The sequence below is a fragment of the Rhinolophus sinicus genome, linkage group LG03 (assembly GCF_036562045.2).
Source record: "Rhinolophus sinicus isolate RSC01 linkage group LG03, ASM3656204v1, whole genome shotgun sequence".
NCBI classification, from domain to species: Eukaryota; Metazoa; Chordata; class Mammalia; order Chiroptera; family Rhinolophidae; genus Rhinolophus; species Rhinolophus sinicus.
In genome coordinates, this window is record NC_133753.1 from 179,046,914 (window position 1) to 179,067,484 (window position 20,571).

General features: G+C 37.5%; 1 protein-coding gene across 14 annotated transcripts in view; it reads left to right on the top strand.

Moving 5' to 3' along the window:
• Positions 1-20,571, top strand: part of DROSHA (drosha ribonuclease III) — a 111,561-nt gene that overhangs the window by 48,838 nt on the left and 42,152 nt on the right. For 13 of the 14 annotated variants that reach the window (XM_074329031.1, XM_074329033.1, XM_074329035.1 and 10 more), the window contains 7 exons: positions 4,320-4,489; positions 8,919-9,043; positions 10,698-10,797; positions 12,191-12,298; positions 17,696-17,803; positions 18,297-18,435; positions 18,792-18,852. In XM_074329031.1, the coding sequence (XP_074185132.1) occupies positions 4,320-4,489; positions 8,919-9,043; positions 10,698-10,797; positions 12,191-12,298; positions 17,696-17,803; positions 18,297-18,435; positions 18,792-18,852 (811 nt within the window). The remainder of the gene's footprint in view (positions 1-4,319; positions 4,490-8,918; positions 9,044-10,697; positions 10,798-12,190; positions 12,299-17,695; positions 17,804-18,296; positions 18,436-18,791; positions 18,853-20,571) is intronic. The other variant, XM_074329038.1, reaches the window with a different exon arrangement.

Consider the following 20,571-nt stretch of genomic DNA (forward strand, 5'->3'; position numbering starts at 1 on the left):
ATTCAAGATAGGAAGACTGCATTTACGGGAAAGCCTGTTCATTGCTTCTATCATTGCTGTGTAAAGCTTTGGAAATCCTGAATCAATTGTGCAAATTGATTATCTAGCACATCGAGTGTTGGAAATTGCCCCGTTCTGGAGAAGTAGTTCTCTGGTATGGCTGACAGAGGGCCAAAGGCTGGGAAAGTATCTCAGAGTTCCCAGGGAGGCAAGTGTAGTTTGAAAAAAACATTGATATAGCATCTTAATATAACTTTCTATTTTGAAAGGTTAGAAAATACCTGTTGTTAATACAAATTTTCAAAAATTAAGATTATACAAAGGCAACTTAGTAGGACTATACAGGAGATACAGTAATGCAGTTATACAGTTATTCTCAGTGTAGGGAAAGAGGAAGACATGTTTGTATTTCTTAAAATTGATTGTTAGACTGTTGAGAAATACTTGTGTAGCCAGCCATATTCTTAACACAAATTCCCTAACAAATTGCCTTCTCCCACAAATAAGCATATAAGTGATCAAGCAGTATACACGGAGAGAATTGGGTCTCTAAGAAACAGTTTATAAAGTCTGTCAGTTTATTAATGACTGTCCAGATTCATTCCCTGAAACACACACTCCAGTTCTTCCCAAATAATGAGCCATTGTCATGGTTCCAGTCCCAGGGCTGGCTCAATTCCTGCTAACCTTAGCTTACCCGCTCTAATTTCTCATTTATATCATGTCCTATTTATCTCAGCCAACAAGATAAAAATTACTTGCTAGCCCTCAGTGACATTGTTCCATAAATCGCTAGCATAAACATGTAGCAAAGCAGACAAGCCAAAAGAGCCAATTCATTAACATTAGTAAATTCATGGCAGTCTGTGACCAAGTGGCCATGTTATTTATCTGTTTCAGAAAGTCATTCCACAGATATTTATGAGTGTCTTTGTTGCTGGGCTGGGTATGAGGGATACAGCCCTCGGCCCACAGGCTCTGGCAGGACTCTCTAGTCTTGTCCACCTTTTCTTATATTTTCCTAAGGATTGTACCTCCTTCTCAGACCTGGAGCAGTGCCTCAATCCCCTTCCTTGATAAACCTTTCACCTCCGGTTATCTGCCCCGGGTTTCCACTTTCTAACAGTGGTAAATATCTGTCTTTTTAGGTTTTAGTTGCTATTTTAAATATTTAGCCGATTTCACCATGGATTTATACTTTCTTAGTCGACACTACCAGCTCTGCACCTGATGTGTGTATATTTTTAAAAAAATGATTTCTAGTTTCTCTGCTGCTATAAAACTCTCCTCCCTTATTGGCAGCTTTGCACCCAGACTAGGTAGAAGCATTCTTGTAAGCATGTGGTGGTCTTCTTTCTTTAGTATCTTGCAGGTGATCTCCTAAATTAGTCAGTGCCCTTGGTTTAAGCCTTAGTAGGCTTAAATATTTCCCTCCTGGTAGCTCTTTTAGTGTTTTAGTCTTTTTGCTTTAAATTCAATGCCTGTAGTCCATTTCACCTTTATCAGAAGTGCCATGAAGCCAGCCATCTGTAACTGCTTGTGGTGAGATTCTGGTGCTGGTTTGTATACTTAGCATATATTTGCTACTTCCACCACGCACCAACGTCTTCAAAGAAAATCTTGTTCTTTTTTCTGATCCTTACAGCAAAACAATACCTTCTTACGGTATCCTACACTCCTCATGCATGCGTACAGGCCCACAGTGTTGTTAGTAATCTTCCCAAATACAGAGAGTAGGAGCCAAATGGCATTTACTCTTTCCTTGGTTCCTAGCGAATCCAGTAATGTGGCAGTTCTTCTCAAGACTGCGTGTCCTTTATCTGCTGTTCTGGATGTGTACACGTGCTGTGCAAGTCAACATATTCCGGCTTTAGATTCTCTTGTCCACCTGCTCGCCTCAGCCCCCCTAGAGGCAGAGATCACCATGGGCTCAGATTGACAGGTAGACATTATGACCACTAGGCATTATGGATTGGCTGGCCTCCTTAGCAAGGAGGGGAATGTCATTGAGGAAGACATGTCACCCGCAGGTGGATTGAAATGTCCTTTGAGACAGACTCTGAGAAATATGTCCTTAACCACCGAAGTTGGTTAATCAAAGGTGACTCCTGGGTCTAAGGCACATGTTTTGTAATGAGGCATAAAACGTTGCTCTGCTGTGAACATAATCTGAGGCAGTACACAGAACACGGTCTCATGTGGGTGGGTTATATTTTGTGTTTTAGTCATTTCTTGGACAGTTTTTTCTTTTTTTAGAGAAGCTCAGTGTATTTGCTTAAGAGAACTCTATTTTCAGAATATTATCTACAAAGATTCTTCTAGAAATTGTGATTAATCATTGTTAGCTTCTTGAGGGCTTAGAGCTTGTGATTGTTTTTCCCCCCGTGATTGTAATGTGGGACCACTCATAGTGCTTGACACCTTATGGTGAAACATATACTCCCTTCTGGTAATAAAATCCAGAGTTCTTGCTTTGTAAAGCTTTGCACGATCTGACTCTCCTGTTGCCTCCCTCACATGCTCATTTCACTCCATCCACACTGGCCTCTTTGCATTTCCTGGAACACATCACTTCCGCTCCACCTTGGAACTTGCACTGTTTCTTCTACCCAAGACGGTTTTCTCCCAGATTGCTGCATGATGGGCTGCTCTGCTTCTTCGAAGTCCTCGCTCGCATGGAACCCCTTCAAAGATGCCTTTCTTGACCACCCTGTTAATGTGGCTGAAGTCTCTTGCCCAATTTGATCCTTCTTCATAGCACTCATCTTGGCCTGATGTATTATATAGGTCTTCATTACTGTCTCTTTTTTTCCACTGGAATATAAGGGGCTTCAGCTATTTAGATTGCCACTATGTTTCCAGGGTCTGGAAGAGTGCCTGCTGCATAATAGGTGCTCAGTAAATATTTGCGAAATGAATGGACAGATATTTAGATTAATGAATGAATGCATGCATATATATGCATATATACTGGGGGTGGGTGGGTGTCAAAAAATGTATACACATGACTTGCATTCATCTTTTGTTACTGGTATATATTGAGTATTACAATTTTAATACATTTTTTCCTTTCTTAAAATGTGTATACATTTTTTTGGCACTCTCTGTATATATAGTAGCCCTATAGCAGCAATGCTGTCTAGTTTCAGAGTAGCACCTGAGAGTTTTAAAAAAAACACAAATCAAAAAGAAATCTTGGTATTTACTCTCTCCTTTCTGAGATGTGGAGGTGTGTCCAAGTTCTTAGGCCATAGCAACTTGTATTAAAATCTTTTATCCTTTTCCGTGTTTGGTACGCCAAATTCCTTGGGTGTCATTAACTCTTCCAGCATAAATAGGACACTCTCATTTGTTCCCGCTCATCCCCTTCATCTCAGTCCCCTCATTTCTCCATGAAATTTTGGCCCTATACTGCTGTTCCTGGTATATCTCATGACCCAGAGATGGTAGTCACTACCCTGTAAACCTTCAGGGCTCTGCCCTTGCTTTGGGTGGGCCTAGGCAAAGAAAAGGGGTACAAGGTTCTTATGCATATTGGTGAAGAAACTAAGCCCAAAGAGGAGGCAGAAGCCAGTGGACCCAGAATTCATGCCCAGATTAAATGAATGTCTTTGGTTCATCAAGTACCAGATTAATTAGCTTTTTCTGAGGTACTTTAATTTTGTCCTTTGTTGTTTTTTTCTCTTTTCCTCCGTACTTGGTAATATATGCTTCTGTAAGCCTCAGAATAGTTGGTATTTTTCCATATACTAACTCCATAATGATCTTCATGATATTAGTACAAGCTCTTTACTTCTATTCATCACAGCAGCTGCAGCACATTAGAACCAAAAAATTAGACCATAACACAACAATAGCTTGTAGAAAACATCCATAAATATCTCAAAAGCTTAGAATTTCCTTAAGACAATAACATTACTTCTAAAGAGCTTTCATCTGTTACCCTAGCAAGAATGATAAAATATTGAAGACTTAACATGGTTCTGTATATTATACACTCTGGTTCTTTATGGTAGGTGTTTTTAAATTTATTTAGGTAGGCACTTTTTTTATATGCATACCTCACAGAGGGAGCCTTTTATCATTTATAATGTTGCTCTTGCCGTTTTAGTAAATGAGATGGTTTGTGAGCACTGTTCAACAGTGAAATCAGTGGCTTTCGGATTATTTGGCACCTGGTTAAACAATATAAATTCTGAATTACCTTATTATGTAAATGCACTTTTTTTCCCCCATGGTCTTGTTTTCCCTTCTTTGACTGGTGATTGGCTATTAATTGAGTGGCATTATTCTCCCCTGTCTGTCCACTCCCATCCAAGACGGAGGAAAGGAAGTGCTGTCCATGCACCAGATTCTCCTGTACTTACTGCGGTGTAGCAAAGCCCTGGTTCCTGAGGAGGAGATTGCCAATATGCTTCAGTGGGAAGAACTCGAGTGGCAGAAATACGCAGAAGAATGCAAGGGCATGATCGTCACCAACCCCGGAACGGTGCGTTGTAGTGCCCACACCCTCAGAGACGGAATCCCTTTCTTTCCAGGTCTGAGTGTTTCACAAAAACAGTAACAACATTGCCAAAGCTTCACGTGCTCATTGCTGTTTGTCCTTGAGTTATTTTTAAATATTTAGTATTTTAAAGAAATATTTAGTTATTTTATTTAAAATATTTAGTTATTTAAAAATAGTTAGTATTTTAAAGAAAAAATATTACAATATAGGCGTACTTAGTAGTAAGTTCATCTTATTAGTACATTGATTCTGTGCATTATGGAGAAATTTGAAATTTTTAGATATGTTCAGATTGGATTTTTTTCTAAGCATAGAGTATTGTAATATATCATCACTATAGAAAATTAGGAAAATAGAAAAACTGCCCAAAGAAGACAATAAAAATGATCCGTAATTCTGTTGTCCAGAGATGATACTATTTACTTCCCTAGTCTCTTTAGAATAGATGTATTTCATACTGTTTTGAAATAAAATGGGCATCATACTGTTAAATATTATTATATTAAATATTCAGACCTTTTCCTTCTCATCCTTCTCCAGAAAGAGCCACCACAAAATTATCATTTTTCTATAGTCTTAAATTTCTTTAGGAGTGTAATTAAAAAAAAAAAAAGGCCCCTAAGTTACATAATTAACCTGTTGTTGGGTACCTGGGTTGCTTCCAGACTTGTGCTGTAACAAATGATGCTGTATTGAATTTGTATATGTGTGTAGAAACACATGTATACACACATATACAAACATATATATATGTATCTTTGAATATGTGTCCATTTAGTTTCTTAGGAAGAAGTCCTGTAAGTGAAATTAGTAGTCTGAAGGTATGCACAGAACTAGGCTTTTGATACGTGTTGCAAATGCCTTCCAGAAGGGTTGTAAAATTTGCACTCTGACTAGGAAAGTATGAGAACCATCCATGTCTTCATATTGGTTATACTATTTTAACAACAAAAAACTTTGTCAGTTTGATAAGGAAAAAATATTATTTAGTTCAGTTTTGTATTTATTTTGGTTTCTAGCAAAAACCGGTATTTTAAATGTTTATTGACCTTTCATGTTTTCTTTTGATAATGACCTATTAATATCCTGTGTCTAATTTTCTTTTGTGGTATTTGTCCTTTTTTATTGATCCTTTTATTGATCTTTTGCTATAATTATTACAAATAGTTCCCATTTATTTTGTTTCTTAATTTTTGAACATTAGTTTCTAATGTTAATTGTTGAAGTAAAAATATAAAAATTAAAAGCAGAGAATTAAAAGATAACTAGCTTTCTCTTATAAAGAGAATGTTTTATCTATTAAAATTATTTTTTCTTGAAAATATGTTATTTCATAAAATAGTTATATGTTGGCATCTTATCAAGATAAAGTTTTCTAGAAATGGAGAATTAAAACATTTCCATGTAAATAAACAGAGTAATCTATTTAAACAAAGCTGTTGTTTTAAAAAGGCTGCCAAATTGTTTAATAGTCTTAATTCATAAAAATAAAAACTCTGGGTCAACTTTTTGTACCATGACAGTAACATCTGCACAAACAAAATGTTGGTATTTGCAAGTCAAACATTCCAGCTTAATGCTGATTAATTTAAACAGAACTCGAAAATGAAAGTGTTTAATAAAAATATGTTTAAGCATAAAACTCACTTAAAACTAAAAAAAGTCATACAGTTTTTATTGTTTATGTTAAGCCACATAATAATTGTTAAAGTAACTTCAAAAGAAATATACAAGTCATAGTCCTGTGAGAATATGACTGTGAATTTAATTTTTCTTCCTTAAACAGTTGCATAAATTTACATTTGTTCTGTCAGTTTTATAGCTAGGTCAGAAGATAGGTGGGAGTGATGGTGGTAGGATACATACCTTTTCATTTTGGTGGGTCCCCTTGAAGCGTGTCCTGTGATTTACAGTGGACACTTTGGGAACACTTTCACCCTGGAGCTTTCTTCCATGGCATGGTTAAAATTCCCTGAAATCCTAGAATCATTTGGAGAGCTTTTGGACATACTGGAGTGTCATGCTCTTTACCATTCTGTATACTCTCAAGTAATGGGGCCCAAGGATCTGTATTTAACAAAAATCCGCAGGGGCTCCTGACTCACTCATTGCTTGTTTTTGAGCCAATGCGTAGAGGACATGTATTTATTCCATTGCCACAGCCATGCAGCTCATTTGCTGAGGACCGCGATATGAGCTAGGTGCTAGTGAAGTGTGTGGATTGTACGTGATGCTTGTCCATGTGACGGCGTCTGTGATGAACTGCTGATTCAGTGGACCAGCCAGTAGAAAGACCAGCCAGGAAAGCCTGTAGTTTTAGGTGAGAACACTCGGCGGGGCTGCCAGGGATCTTCATCAACACCAGTGAGGTCTGTAAGGAATTGAGAAATTGTATAAATGATCAGCAGGATCAAAGGTACAGACCTGGCACGGTGGATGGCCAGTTTTGAAGATAAGGAGGAAGTCAGATAAGTCAGGATAAAAGGTTTATGTTGGAAAGTAATCGGAAATAAATTAAGAAAGGTAAATTTGGGTGCCAGGCTTAGGGACATGGTGAAGTTAATTCTCTTTTAGTATTTACCGAAAAATATGTATAAGGACTGAAAATATCCTGAAAATTTAGTATCATGAAAATAGCCTTTCATTCTATCCTTTTGAGAATAGGGCAGAGTATACACAGCACCACATTTCATCCTCTGTGGTATTGCTTTGAAAGATTGCCCAATGGTAACAATATTGGGGAATTTATTAAATTTTTAAGCCATTATGGCCACATTAAGTACTTTATTGCTGCAGAACTTGAAAGAATTAATCTCCTTCTCTTGGCACTTTGCCCCTGGCAGGGAATATTTTGGTCATTATGGTTTTTATTCTTCTGCAAAGATGGTATGATAGATATTGTAGGGCGTGGCTAAATTCTAGAACTTACTTCATTCCTCCACCACCCCTATAAATTTAGAGATACTATTGATATTTTAAATCACTATTTCCTCTATTGATACCATAGCATGATTTTTCAAATCATGGAAACATGAATAATTCACCAGCATTTTTCAGTTAAGCTATTCCTCTTTTAAAAACCCATCCAACTGTTTTGATGCACAAAATATTGGAAACAATTCTTAGACCTAAATAATAGTGCTACTGATGATAAGCATTTAAATAATTTTATATTAGGTTACCTATGACTGAAACCTTCTTTAGTTATTAATTTCTAGAACAGAGATCAACTTTTTAAGATACCAGGGAAATTTGGATGGTTACATGACATTTAAATATTCTTTAAAAACTTAAGTGTCAGTTGTATTTAAACTAAGGCAGATGAACTTACACAAATGTATTCTCTTTGTTACCTGCTTAGATTTGTCAGGTCACTGACTGCCGCTCGAGCTGTGGACAGAGGAACGAGCCTGTCCCAGCCGCTGGGGGCTGTCCCAGTTTTAACGTTGAAGCCGCTTTGTCCTGGACATACCAGGCCCCCCACCAGACTCCAGTAGTTGGGCATTGCTGTGCGACAGAATGCAGCTTATTGGCGTCTGCGTGGATCAATTCTGTAGCCTTTGGCTCTGAAGCAGCTGAGCCACAATCTCCTAGTAAGAATTTAGTTTTGAGTTTGGCATTGCCCTGAGAGTTGAGTGTAAGAAAGGAGGTTGCTAAAATATAAAACATGGTAACCTACTCTCCATAATTTTACCACATTTTCACAAATTTAAGATTTCAGTATGAAAGGTAATTTACAAATATTAATAGTTCCTCATCTTGTAGTAACTTAAGAAGGAACTGGCTGTTGATGTCTTCCTTTAGCAGACTTGGGAAAAAAAAAGACATGAGCCTCTCTATTAAAATTAAAACAGCCTACATGGACATAATGAGAGAAGCTTAACTATTTGGCCTTTGTGCTACCATACCTTCTAATTAAAAATTTTAGAATTAAAGGGCTACATTAGGTACACAGAGAACGCGTGGAAAAACATTTATATGGAGGCCTCTGTCTTTCTATCCTGAGTTAGCAGTAAGCTATTCATTTGAAATGTAAAATTAAAGCAGAATAAGCCAGCACATCTTTTCTCTTTGATGTGGACTACTTCCCTTGTGCCTTTGGAGAGGTTAAGGAAAAGTTATATCTGACTGGGTGTCCTTTTAAGTTTAATTTTTAAAGGTTTCTGTGTGGACTGTAAAAAAGGACAAAATCATTGTTCATTATGCCAAATGGCACAGACTCATTTACAAGGGTGATGTTACTGTTTTTGTATAGTGTCTCTGCTATGATTAAAGGGTTCTAAATGACATTTTCCCTTTGGGGATGAGGCTCTCCTAGAAAAAAAATCCGATTAATTTCTTCCCTACTTAGGTTAAAGTCAAAACTTAAAGACTTCTTATGGGAATAAATGGCTTTGATTTTTCTCTGTAGAAACCAAGCTCTGTCCGCATTGATCAACTGGATCGTGAACAGTTCAACCCTGATGTGATTACTTTTCCAATTATCGTCCATTTTGGGATCCGCCCTGCACAGTTGAGTTATGCAGGAGACCCACAGTAAGATATTTCTCAGTGTTTGTCTTAGCCAATTTCACCTTCTACTAACAGCTGAATTAGCAGAGGACTACTCTTTAGTCTTCCTTTTTAAAACATAAGACCTGAAATGAGTCATGTTTCCAAATTTAGGTTACCAAATGAAACAAGTTTTGGTAGCTCCTTGAAGAATTATTTTCTCTACATATTTGTCCGCAAGAAACTATCTTTCAATAGCTTGTCCTTGGCAATCTTGGTTAACAAGAGTCCTGTATGTTTTTAACCTTTAAGGAACTGTTTCCTTTATTTGTAATTGTAATGGTTACTGTTATTTTTATTTTTTCAATGCCCTCTAGAGGAAAATAGTACCATGTTGGTTCCTAGCACTGCTGAATTTATGCAGAGTTCTATTTTTGGGGCATCTTAATAAGAACTCAAAATCCCATGTGAAGTCAAGGGCTGTATTTGAAGGAGAAGCCATGACTTCCGACTCTTAGAATTGATGTTACTTTCCATGTTTGGGTTTTTCAAACTGGCATGTTAGTGTTTTTCCGGGAGAAGATGAGGATATATGGGAATGGAAATAGTACCATTATGTTCTTCAGGAGTGCTTGAATTTTCTACCTCGTTAAACAGTTTCCTGACTTAATTTATTTTTTTTTAAAGGATTCATAATGGGACAAAAGGGCATGGGAGATTTTCAATTCATAAATACAATTTTGGCTAATGTATTAGAAGAGGCTAAAGGGTTTTGTTCTTTTTTTCCCCCCTTTGGATAAAAGTATGAAGCAGTGAACCAGGCACTGTGTAAGTACTTCTTTCTTTCCTCCATTCTCTAAAAAAAATGTTATCAAAAAAGGAGAGACCCAGCTAAGGCCAAGAAAGGAGCAGTTTCAATGACAGAAGCAATTTCAAGAGGACAGAAAATCCTTTGAAAGTCCCTTCTTGTCAGAGAAATGTTAGTAGAATGTGATTGGGCTCTCGTGGACTCAGATGGCAGGAGTGTGAATTGATGAAGTACTCAATGGATTGTCTCCATTCCCAGGCTTTTAACAGTATCCTTCAGACTGATCCAGGTTATCACCTACTCGGTTACAAAAGTGCTCATTTTTGTCATGGTGTATACAGATTGGTGTACACCATTTGTCTTTTCCCCTCCCCAGTGGAAAAAAAATGGATACAGCTATGTAGCTTAGGTATTGGCACAAATAGACTTCTCTTTTCTAATGCTCTCCAACTTTTACTTTCAGTATAGGCAGTTCAGAGGCTGACAGTATCCTTAATAAGTAAAGGATCTTTCTTTTACAGACATCAGAAAGTACAGGTATCAATAAAATGTGTTACTTTGAAAGAGGTAACAATAAGAAACATTATCTGTTTCTATTGGTTTTGTGTGTCTCCTTTGGAATTCTTTCCGGAGAGATTTATCTATATAGTGTCACCTCCTTTTCAACCCAAATAAGCAATAATAATCAATTTAATAATTAGGTTCCAGATGACTCTTGGTCATCCTGACCTTCAACCTCAAAAACCATATCCTTCCTTAGAATGACGGTTTGCTGCCATTAAGGGTATTGAGAAGAATGCAGTTTATGACTGAGCAGGTCTGTTAAAACCACTGGCTTTGTTGGACTTCAGAGTTGTCTTCTCTTTGTCTGATGTCTGTCCTTTTCCTTAGGTACCAGAAACTATGGAAGAGTTATGTGAAACTTCGCCACCTCCTAGCAAACAGTCCCAAAGTCAAACAAACTGACAAACAGAAACTGGCACAGAGAGAGGTGGGTATCGAACCCCGTTCCTCTGTGATTGATGATGGCGTTTCTCAGGTTTATTTCAGGATTGTTGCCTGGAGCTGCTTCTAGAATAAGATAGAAAAATACTTCCAAAAATCAGTCTTTACTCCTCTCGTCACATTAGTATGCTAATAGGTATTTTTTTCCATCTTATTAGTATCTAAGGGATGATTTTCCCCCTAAAAAGGCTAGTTTCTTAATGGATTGCTGCCATTGGGAATAAATATGTCTTTTATAGAAATTAAGGTTTAAAACTCGCCAGATCAGTTTTTTTTTTAAATAATTAATTAGACAGCATATAATACAACCTTAGGCCGTCTTCAAATTTCTTGGTCTTAAGGTTGTGAAGGATTGTCTTCCATATGTCTGTCAGTTTAGTAGGGCAAATTTATTTTGTAATTTATATTTTCAATTCCATATTTCTTTACGAATGGGTAGTATTATCCCTAAATTCCAGGATCATTTATGTTTTAATTATAATTTTCAAAATAGACAGATTTGGTATCAAAACAGATTTTGTCTCAGTGAGGTTTTATTCTGCTACCTACAGTAGTATAAGAGCAAGTCTCTGAAGCTGGGAAAAGTGTGAATTCTGGCTTTGTCACTTACTGTGGTCACTTCCTTCTGAAGGAGGGAAGCAGGGCGCAGAGCAGCTGACTGAAAGGTCCCTGTATTGGTGCACCCAGGGCAAGAGGTGGTCGTGTGCACTTCTCAAGTTCTCTGTTTATCTTTCCTCCAGTGGCGTTTGGCCTGGAGATGGTGGAGGTGGTGGAGGTGGTTCCTTGTTATTATGAATTCCTATAAGATTTTTATTGAATAAGTATACAAATATAAAATTATTTTTGTACTCAATTATTTGAAGAGCTATAAAAAGGAAGAGTCAGTTCCTGATTATGCCTTGCAGAAGTTTTGGATTATTGTCTTTTTTAATAAAATGTACCCTTGCTGCAACAGTTTTTATAAGGGGTTGGCAAATTTGAAAGCAACTTTTAGAATTTCGTGGGTTGTAGGTTAATGTGCTGAGTGACTTCCTGAGATGTAAATGGCACAACATAAGTCTGGATATAATTTTTACATGTTGATTTCAAAACCCAAACACTACATTAGTTTCTTTTATCAGTGAAAGGGCATTTTTTTGTTTGAACTCACCAGAATGGTAGATTTGGTTTAGATTATTTTTTTCTTATCTAGTTACCCTAGGCTTTGAGCTTTCTGGCTTTCCTTTCAAATAAATTATTGTAATTTGGCATGAAGAGGTTTGACTACCTGAATGTAAGGGTGATATTGAATAAATTCAGCTTATTTTCTAATGTTTGATGTTTGGCTTAATATTCCTTTACAACCGTCAGGTTCCTCATTGTAATGAATTCTTTTCTAGGAAGCGCTCCAAAAAATACGCCAGAAGAATACAATGAGAAGAGAAGTAACGGTCGAGCTAAGTAGCCAAGGATTCTGGAAAACTGGCATCCGTTCTGATGTCTGTCAGGTAATGATGCTTCTGAGAACCCAATTATGCCCATGTATCTCTTCCTTTAAAAGGCATCTGGCACTGCAGTTTTTCTAATTCTGAGAAGTTTGTACGGAACATATTACCTTGTACCTAAATGGGACACCATCCGTAAATTGTTTTGTATCATTTGGGTTTTAGTTTTGTTGTCACTTTTGGTATTGTCTTGTTTAATTTTGTGTGTGTGCACATGTGCGCCCAGTGGTGGGTGAGGGGCACTTAGTGACAACATTCTGTCTCTGCATGATGAGTGAAGGTCGTTCTGGTCTTCGAATGCACCTGCCTCTTGGCAGCATATTGATAGGTGCTTGTCACAAGAGACACCCCAGCCCCTCTACTGGCAGACCCCTGAAGGCCATGTGCACAAACTGGACAGACCCATGGTTCAAACTTAGAATGCAGAGAACCGAAGGCATTCACGAACAGAATCAGTATAATTTCATATTTGAGCCAAATGATAGTGTTTTTTCCTTGGAGGAACATTTCAGATCTACTTTATGTATATATAACTGACTCACTTACTGTGGTTGTTTTCCCTGTGGGTAGAATTTATACCAGATTAGAGATCCCCAAACCCAGCATATTCTTTGGCTCTTTACTTGTGTTTTTTTTGTAATGATTGACATTGGTTGTACTCCATGGGAATTGCAGTAAAGGAAAATGAGTACACAGGCTGGGGTCAAATAATGCCGTTTACTGTGTTCAGCCTTTTGGGATAATATGTCCAGGCTTCTACCTGTCTGTTTTGATGGTAGCGTGTGTTGTAATAAGTTCAGGTACTCTTAGGTATTCACTTCATCATAATGAGTTTCTTAAAAAATCAGTGTTGGCATTTAATTATTCTATTGAACAGTGGGATTTAATCCTAAAATTAAAGGTATTGCTACACAATTCATTTACCATGTGATATGCAAAGTTAAATAGCTTTGTGTTAAGATAAGTGCTATTGGTGCACTATTGCTAAACAGTTTGAGAATAAACATCTACAGTGGTAGCCAGCTACACCCACTAAGTCCTCAGTTATTTTGCCAGTTGAACTTTTTTTTTTTTTTAACTGTAGTTACTTTCAGAAGGGAATATTGTATTTATTTCTGTTGATTCTTTCTTAGGGCCACTTGAAGCCGTATCACCCAGTTTTTCTATTTACCAGTGTTTCTCGAAAACCAACATATTATCATCCTAAGGTAGTAGACACTGTAAAAACAATGAGCAGAATGTTGAACAATCTGCTCAAAATCTGGTGATCTCAGTGGTAAGTCAGAGTTGATTGTTTAAGAGATCCTAACATTGTGGAACATTGAGAAATGGAAGGGACCTTAGAGGTCCTGTATTAATAGTTCAGTGGTTTCCAAACTTGAGTTTTTGGTTAACGTTGAAGTTTTTTTTTTTTTTTTAACAAAACCCTGTGGAGCCCTAATTTGTAAAAAGATAAAAAATAATTGTCTTAATGATTGGTGGGTGATGGATGTGGAGGGAGTATTCTGTTATACTTGATTTTTTTACCACCCCAGGTAGCGTTCCTATGGCAGTTTTGTTCTGAACACAATTTGTTTTAAAGCATGGAGCCCTTTTTCTCTTTCTCTTGGTAAAACAAATGGGGGTGCTGAAATGATCTATTCCACTGCAGTTTTGTGTTGTTCAGCTGTGTCACAGATGCCTTACTCTGGCTCCTCAGCTAGAGTAGAAGCTGCTTGAGCACTGGGTTATCTTCTCTGTGTATATATCACGGTTTGCATTCTGTTTTGAGGTTGGTAGGCAAAAGCACTCAGTGTCTTTGACTAACTGGTCAGAGGAAATGGATTTTGATTGAAAGTCCTGCAAAATGGAATACTTCTTGATCTGATAATAGTTCCTCCCTCTCTGTGACTCCCATTTTTCCAAAGATGACGGCTGTCTGTTTAAAAGCCATGCTTATGTGTCCGGTCCTCCTAATGGAAGTCTTTTATTAAGATTTCAGTAAAGTTACTCTCACATAGAAATGGCTTGATACAGAATGTAAATTGCTAAGTATGAGTTCATATACTGAATACAGGAATTGCTTTATGGTTTGTAAAATATATATATATATATATATATATATATATATATATATATATGTATATATACACATATGTATGTGTGTGTGTGTGTGAGATATATTGTATATATATATCTGCATATAAATGAATGAAAGTGTGAGCCAGCCAGCTACCTGAGAAGTTGATGGAAACAGAAAAGAAACAAATCTGAGCATAATGGCAACACGGGTTGGTTGTGTGGGGGCAGGGGGTGTGGACCATTAAAAACAAAAACATTAGGGGCGGCCGGTTAGCTCAGTTGGTTAGAGCGCGGTGCTCTTAACAACAAGGTTGCTGGTTTGATTCCCACATGGGCCAGTGAGCTGCGCCTTCCACAACTAGACTGAAACAACTACTTGACTTGGATCTGATGGGTCTTGGAAAAAAACACTTAAATAAAAGTTTGAAAAAACTAAAACAAAACGAAAAAGTTCATGTGCTTTGGTGAAATAGTTCCTTCCACACCAAAATCCAATCACCCTGGAGACATTCTGTAGCTCTCAACCTTAGGTGAACAGATGAAGTATTCTATTTATCTATCTTGACATACAAAATATTCCTACACAATCAGTGAATGTTCTTGGAGTTGTGAATGTAAACTGTGACTTCTACTGAGCTTAAAACACCAACATACGGAAATGCTATCTTCAGAGAATTTGGAGGTGTTACTCATTAACTCATTCATTACATGGGAGAAACCTCGTTCAAATTTAACTGCAAAAACCTAATGCAAGGTAAGAATGACTTGGAGAATGGCCAGGGTAAATTAATTTAATTGACTTTGGGCTCAAAATGCATCTTTTTTACAGTGAATATTTTTACACTCATTGATACTCTTCTTTGTTCCAGAGTGGTTTTAAGGTGGTAATTCTTAAACATAGAAGTAGTTAAACAACATGGTTATGCAAGCTGTACGCTCCACAATGGATATGATTTAATCCATCACTCTTGTCAGTGCCAGTGGCTTGAACCTCTGATGCTTCTATTCACATCACTTTCTGTTAGGCTGTCCTCTTGTACTCGCCCAGTGAATTGGATTCAGCAGAGCCCTCTCCAGTTTTGGTCACATTTCCAGTGAATACATGTTGTTAATACTGAAGTTCTTCCATTCTCAGGGCTGTCAGAAGCCCTGCTACACTCCCTGTCTTTTCTCTCTCATGGATGACGAGACCACTTAGTTCTTTGTCCTTTTCCACCCACTCTTCATTGAGCGTTCATGAGGATACCTCGTTGTCTTGTTTTTATGTATATATTTATTGTTCATGGCTCTGTTTTGCTGTTCTAGTTGCTGTTTTTATGGGAGAATTTGAATACATTTAAAACTACATACTTTCATTTCCTTGCAATCATCCAAAGGAACTCTTAAAAACGAAAGCAGTTGTCAGGCATAGATTGCGGGGTGGGGGAAAGATGCTCAGTGAATGTGTGTATGTCAACATTGCAGAGATTGATAATTGAAAAAACTGAGCTACAGATTGTAACAGTCTCATAGATAATGTTGAGACGTGGGGTACAAGGTGGGTGTGGGTCATGCAAGTACACACCTTTCCACGGTATTCACAAGAAACAGACTTATTTGAAAAGAGAAACTGGCTCTATTTGGAGCAAGTTTAGAGGAAGGGACTCAAAACTGTTTCACATGAGTAAAGGTTAAAGGAAGTAAGACTTAGGGTAGCTAAGGGACCAGGCCATTCAATTTTTTTTTTTTTTTGTCTCCAGGGGTAGAATTAGGTTCAAAGGGGTAAGGAGACAGATATGGGCTTAATATTATAATAATTTTCTAATAATTAGAGTACTCTAAAGAGGGCGTTGTTTTCTTTGTGGGTAATAATTCATCTCTGACTAGAGGTGTTACAAAAATAAACAATTCACCAGTTTGAGTTCATACTTTAGAAAGATAGTTGCACTGCATTGTCTTAATGACCTATCCACCTTCACTTCTGAGTGTTGACTCCTTCGACCTCCCTGCGGTTTAAGTGGCTGGAGAACTATCTTATACGTTGGCCACATACTTTGTTTCCATTATTGTATTTTTTAATACAGCACTTATAAAAGTGAAGTGGACAAAATGGCCAATATTCAGATCATAATGGCCTATCTCTCTGGGAAGCCCTTGAGGGCAAAAAGAGTGTTTTCATCTTTTCTCTTCCACAACTCTCGTAACCTTTGCACACGGAGGTGCTCAATATGTATTTATTAAATTGAACTGGAAAGAAAGACGGTCTGTTGATTAGAGATCCTATTTGAGAGAACTAATCTTTCTTTGTAAGTTAATAATACAGGAAACTGATTTCTGCAGTTTCAAGCAAATCCATTTTCATGTATTTTGAAACAATACCAGCTTAAAATACTTCAAAGACTGAACTGCTATAAAGCACATGTCAGTCATTCTGTAGGCTCTGCCCATCCTCCCAGTTCTAATGAATGACTCCTTTATTCTCCAGAGTTCTAGGGAAATGCTATGAAAGAAAAAAATATGCCTTTCATGAAATTATCTGCCAATGAAGAATCGATAGCTAAATGAAAAGTGATCGAAACAGAAAGAAAAGGTCCATGTTCTCAGGTGCCTTGAGAACCTGTATTGGTGGCTTTCATAAAAGCTGTCCTTGGAATATGAGCTCATTAAGTGTTCAACCTGGAGTGGCCTTTGGCAATCGTCTGGTTGAGACGTTCTTACCTGAGGGATAGTGATGGGTTTCAGGGGTTCGTGAGCCCATTAACATTGTGTGCAACTTTTGTATGTTTGTGCACATGGGTATTTTTCTGGCGAAAGAGTCATTTTCCTTAGGTTCTCAAAAGTGTCTTTGACCCTGATAAAGTTTCAGAATTGATGAGCCCTAGTCCTTTCCCTTATAATTAAAAGATAGACAAGGAGGCACAGAAATTCTTGTAACTTCCCGGAGGTGACCCTACTGTACTGATGGAACCAGGCCTGTTCCTAATTGAAGGAGGACTCATGGGTCACATTCTAACCAGTTTTTGGTATTTGCTTACTTAATCTTTTTAACTGTTCTTGAAAGTAGCTATACTGATTTCCCCCCATTTTACAGGTGAGGAAACTAAGACTGACAAGTTAAAAAAATTTCATTCCAAGTAACGCAACGAATGGGTGGCGGAACAGGATTTAGACCCAGGCATTCTGGTTGCAGAGACTATACCTTTAACAACTAAGGTCCACCACACCAATGCCATGCAGCCAGTAGACTGTGACATGGAATTTGGGATTTGAAAAATGGATCTTGTTTGTTGTATAATAAATGAAGCATTTTTAAAAGTTTTTATAGGGTTAAACGTATTGAAAACAAACTTTTTTTCTTAGCATGCAATGATGCTACCGGTTTTGACTCATCACATCCGCTACCACCAATGCCTAATGCACCTGGACAAGTTGATAGGATATACTTTCCAAGATCGTTGTCTGTTACAGGTAAGAATTACTCTCCTGTACACTTAGATGATAACAGGATAGGACTAATTCATCTTGGCAGTTTCCAATGAAGCAATGAGGACTCTATTTTGAGGATGTTTGGAAACATAGCTCCTTTATTCTGGTTGCCACTTTCAAACCCGTTTTCTCACCTTTTTTTTGAGGCTGTCCCTAAAGAAATCAACTAAAGCAAAAATCTGTCTGTCAAAGCTGAGCCCCGTCTTTCACCTTTTCCTTCCTTATGCCTGGCTCTTCTTTCCAGGTGCTGAGTATTGTAATTCTCCTCTGAAAGATGGGGATTTTCAGGTTTGCTTTCAGAAGAGGGTTTGCACCAGAGCTCTGGGAATTTAACAGTAGAAGAGATAAGATGGAAAGATCAGGGCTTAATATTTGACTGGATACACAGATCTCTCTCCTGTTTCATTTGGGATGATGTACAGAGGGCACTTTTATGTTGAGTTTTAAGACTGAACTTACTTCATTGGAATTTTAGCTGGCCATGACTCACCCGAGTCATCACTTAAATTTTGGAATGAATCCTGATCATGCCAGGAACTCTTTGTCTAACTGTGGAATTCGGCAGCCCAAATACGGAGATAGGAAAGTTCATCATATGCACATGCGGAAAAAAGGTACGTTTGCATTCAGCCGTCGTGTTTTGGCCTGTGTGCCTGTTAGAAGTGAAATCCCCACCGGGAACGATTCTCTGGTGACTGCTTCATACTCTCATTCTTCAGTGCTTCCCGACCTATAAGTAATAACATTTACTTTAAGCAGAGCATTATAATAAGGGTGGATGAGTTTTTAGAAAAATTTCTTTCTCCTATCAAGTATTTTAAGTAATTGAGTTGATTAAACTTATGGACAGGTAGATATTAAACCTTTTAAAGTCACCTTGGGATGAGATAAATGATTTTCTTTCTACATGTCATATCGTGGTCCTAGAATGCTTCTGACAGGACTTACTTGTGTATTTTTCTTTAAATAGGAATTAACACCCTAATAAATATTATGTCACGTCTTGGCCAAGATGACCCAACTCCCTCAAGGTAAAGTAGATTTTTTTATAACAGCTTTATTGAGATATAATTCACATGCCATACAATTCACCCATTTAAAGTATACAATTCAGTAGTTTTTACTATGTTGACAGTATTGTTCAACTATGATCACTACCGAACTTTAGAATATTTCAGCACGCCCAAAAGAAACCCTGTACCTGTTAATAGTTACTCCCCATTTCCCTCAGCCTGCCCAGCCCTAGGCAGCCACCGGTCTACTTTCAATCTTTATGGATTTGTCTATTCTGAATATTTTGTATCAATAGTATCATAATATATGTTGTGCTCCTGGGCTTCTTAGTGTGATGTTTTCAAGATTTATCCATGTTATAGTATGCGTCAGTACTTTTATTTCTTTTTAATATTCCATGGTATGGTTGTATCACATTTTATTTTTCCATGTAGCAATTGATTGGCACTTAGAATATTTCTCCTTTTCAGCTTTTATGAATAATGTTATGAATATTTGTGTATAGATTTTAGGGTGGACATATATTTTGATTTTTCTTGGTTATATGCCTACATGTAGAATTGTTAGGTCATATGGTAACTCAGTTTAACCTTTGAAGAAACTGCCAGACTGTTTTCCAAAATGGCTACACCATTTTATATTCCTAGCAGCAGTAGATAGGGTTTTGATTTTTTCACATCTTTACCAACACCTGTTATCTGTATCTGTCTTTTTGAATCTAGCCATTCTATTGTGTCTGAACTGTTATCTCATTATAGTTTTGTTTGAATTTCCCTGATGGCTAATGATGTTGAGCATCTTTTTCATGGGCTTAATGGCTCTTTGTTTATCACCTCTGGAGAAATATCTGTTCAGATCCTCTTCCCATTTTTTTTTTTTTTTAAAGATTTTATTGGGGAAGGGGAACAGGACTTTATTGGGGAACAGTGTGTACTTCCAGGACTTTTTTCCAAGTCAAGTTGTTGTCCTTTCAATCTTAGTTGTGGAGGGTGCCGTTCAGCTTCAAGTTGTTGTCCTTTCAGTCTTAGTTGTGGAGGGCGCAGCTCAGCTCCAGGTCCAGTTGCCATTGCTAGTTGCAGGGGGTGTAGCCCACCATCCCTTGCGGGACTCGAGGAGTTGAACCGACAACCTTGTGGTTGAGAGCCCACTGGCCTATGTGGGAATCGAACTGGCAGCCTTCGGAATTAGGAGCACGGAGCTCCAATCGCCTGAGCCACCGGGCCGGCCCCTCTTCCCATTGGGGTATTTTTTATTATTGCGTTACAGTCATTTTTTGTATATTCTAGATACAAGCCCGTTTTCAGATACATGATTTGCAAAACTATTTTCTCATTCTATTGATCTTTTTAGTCTGTAGATGATGTCCTTTAAAGCACAAAAGTTTTGATAAGTCCAATTTATTATTTTGTTGTTTGTGCTTTTGGTGTCATGTCTAAGAAACCTTGGTTTGGGTTTTTCTTAGATGCCCTTTATCAGGTTGAGGAAGTTCTGTCCTATTCCTAGTTTGCTTAATGTTTTTATTATGGAAGTGTTCAATTTTGTCCAATGCTTTTTCTGCATCTCTTGAGATGATCATGTGTTTTTTTTTCATTTATTCTACTCACACGGTACATTACATTAATTGATTTTTGGGTTTTAAATCACCTGCTTTCCTGGGATACGTTTCACTTGATCATGGTGTATGTTAGTATAATATATAATAGTCCTTTTCTATGCTGTGAATTCAGTTTGTTAGT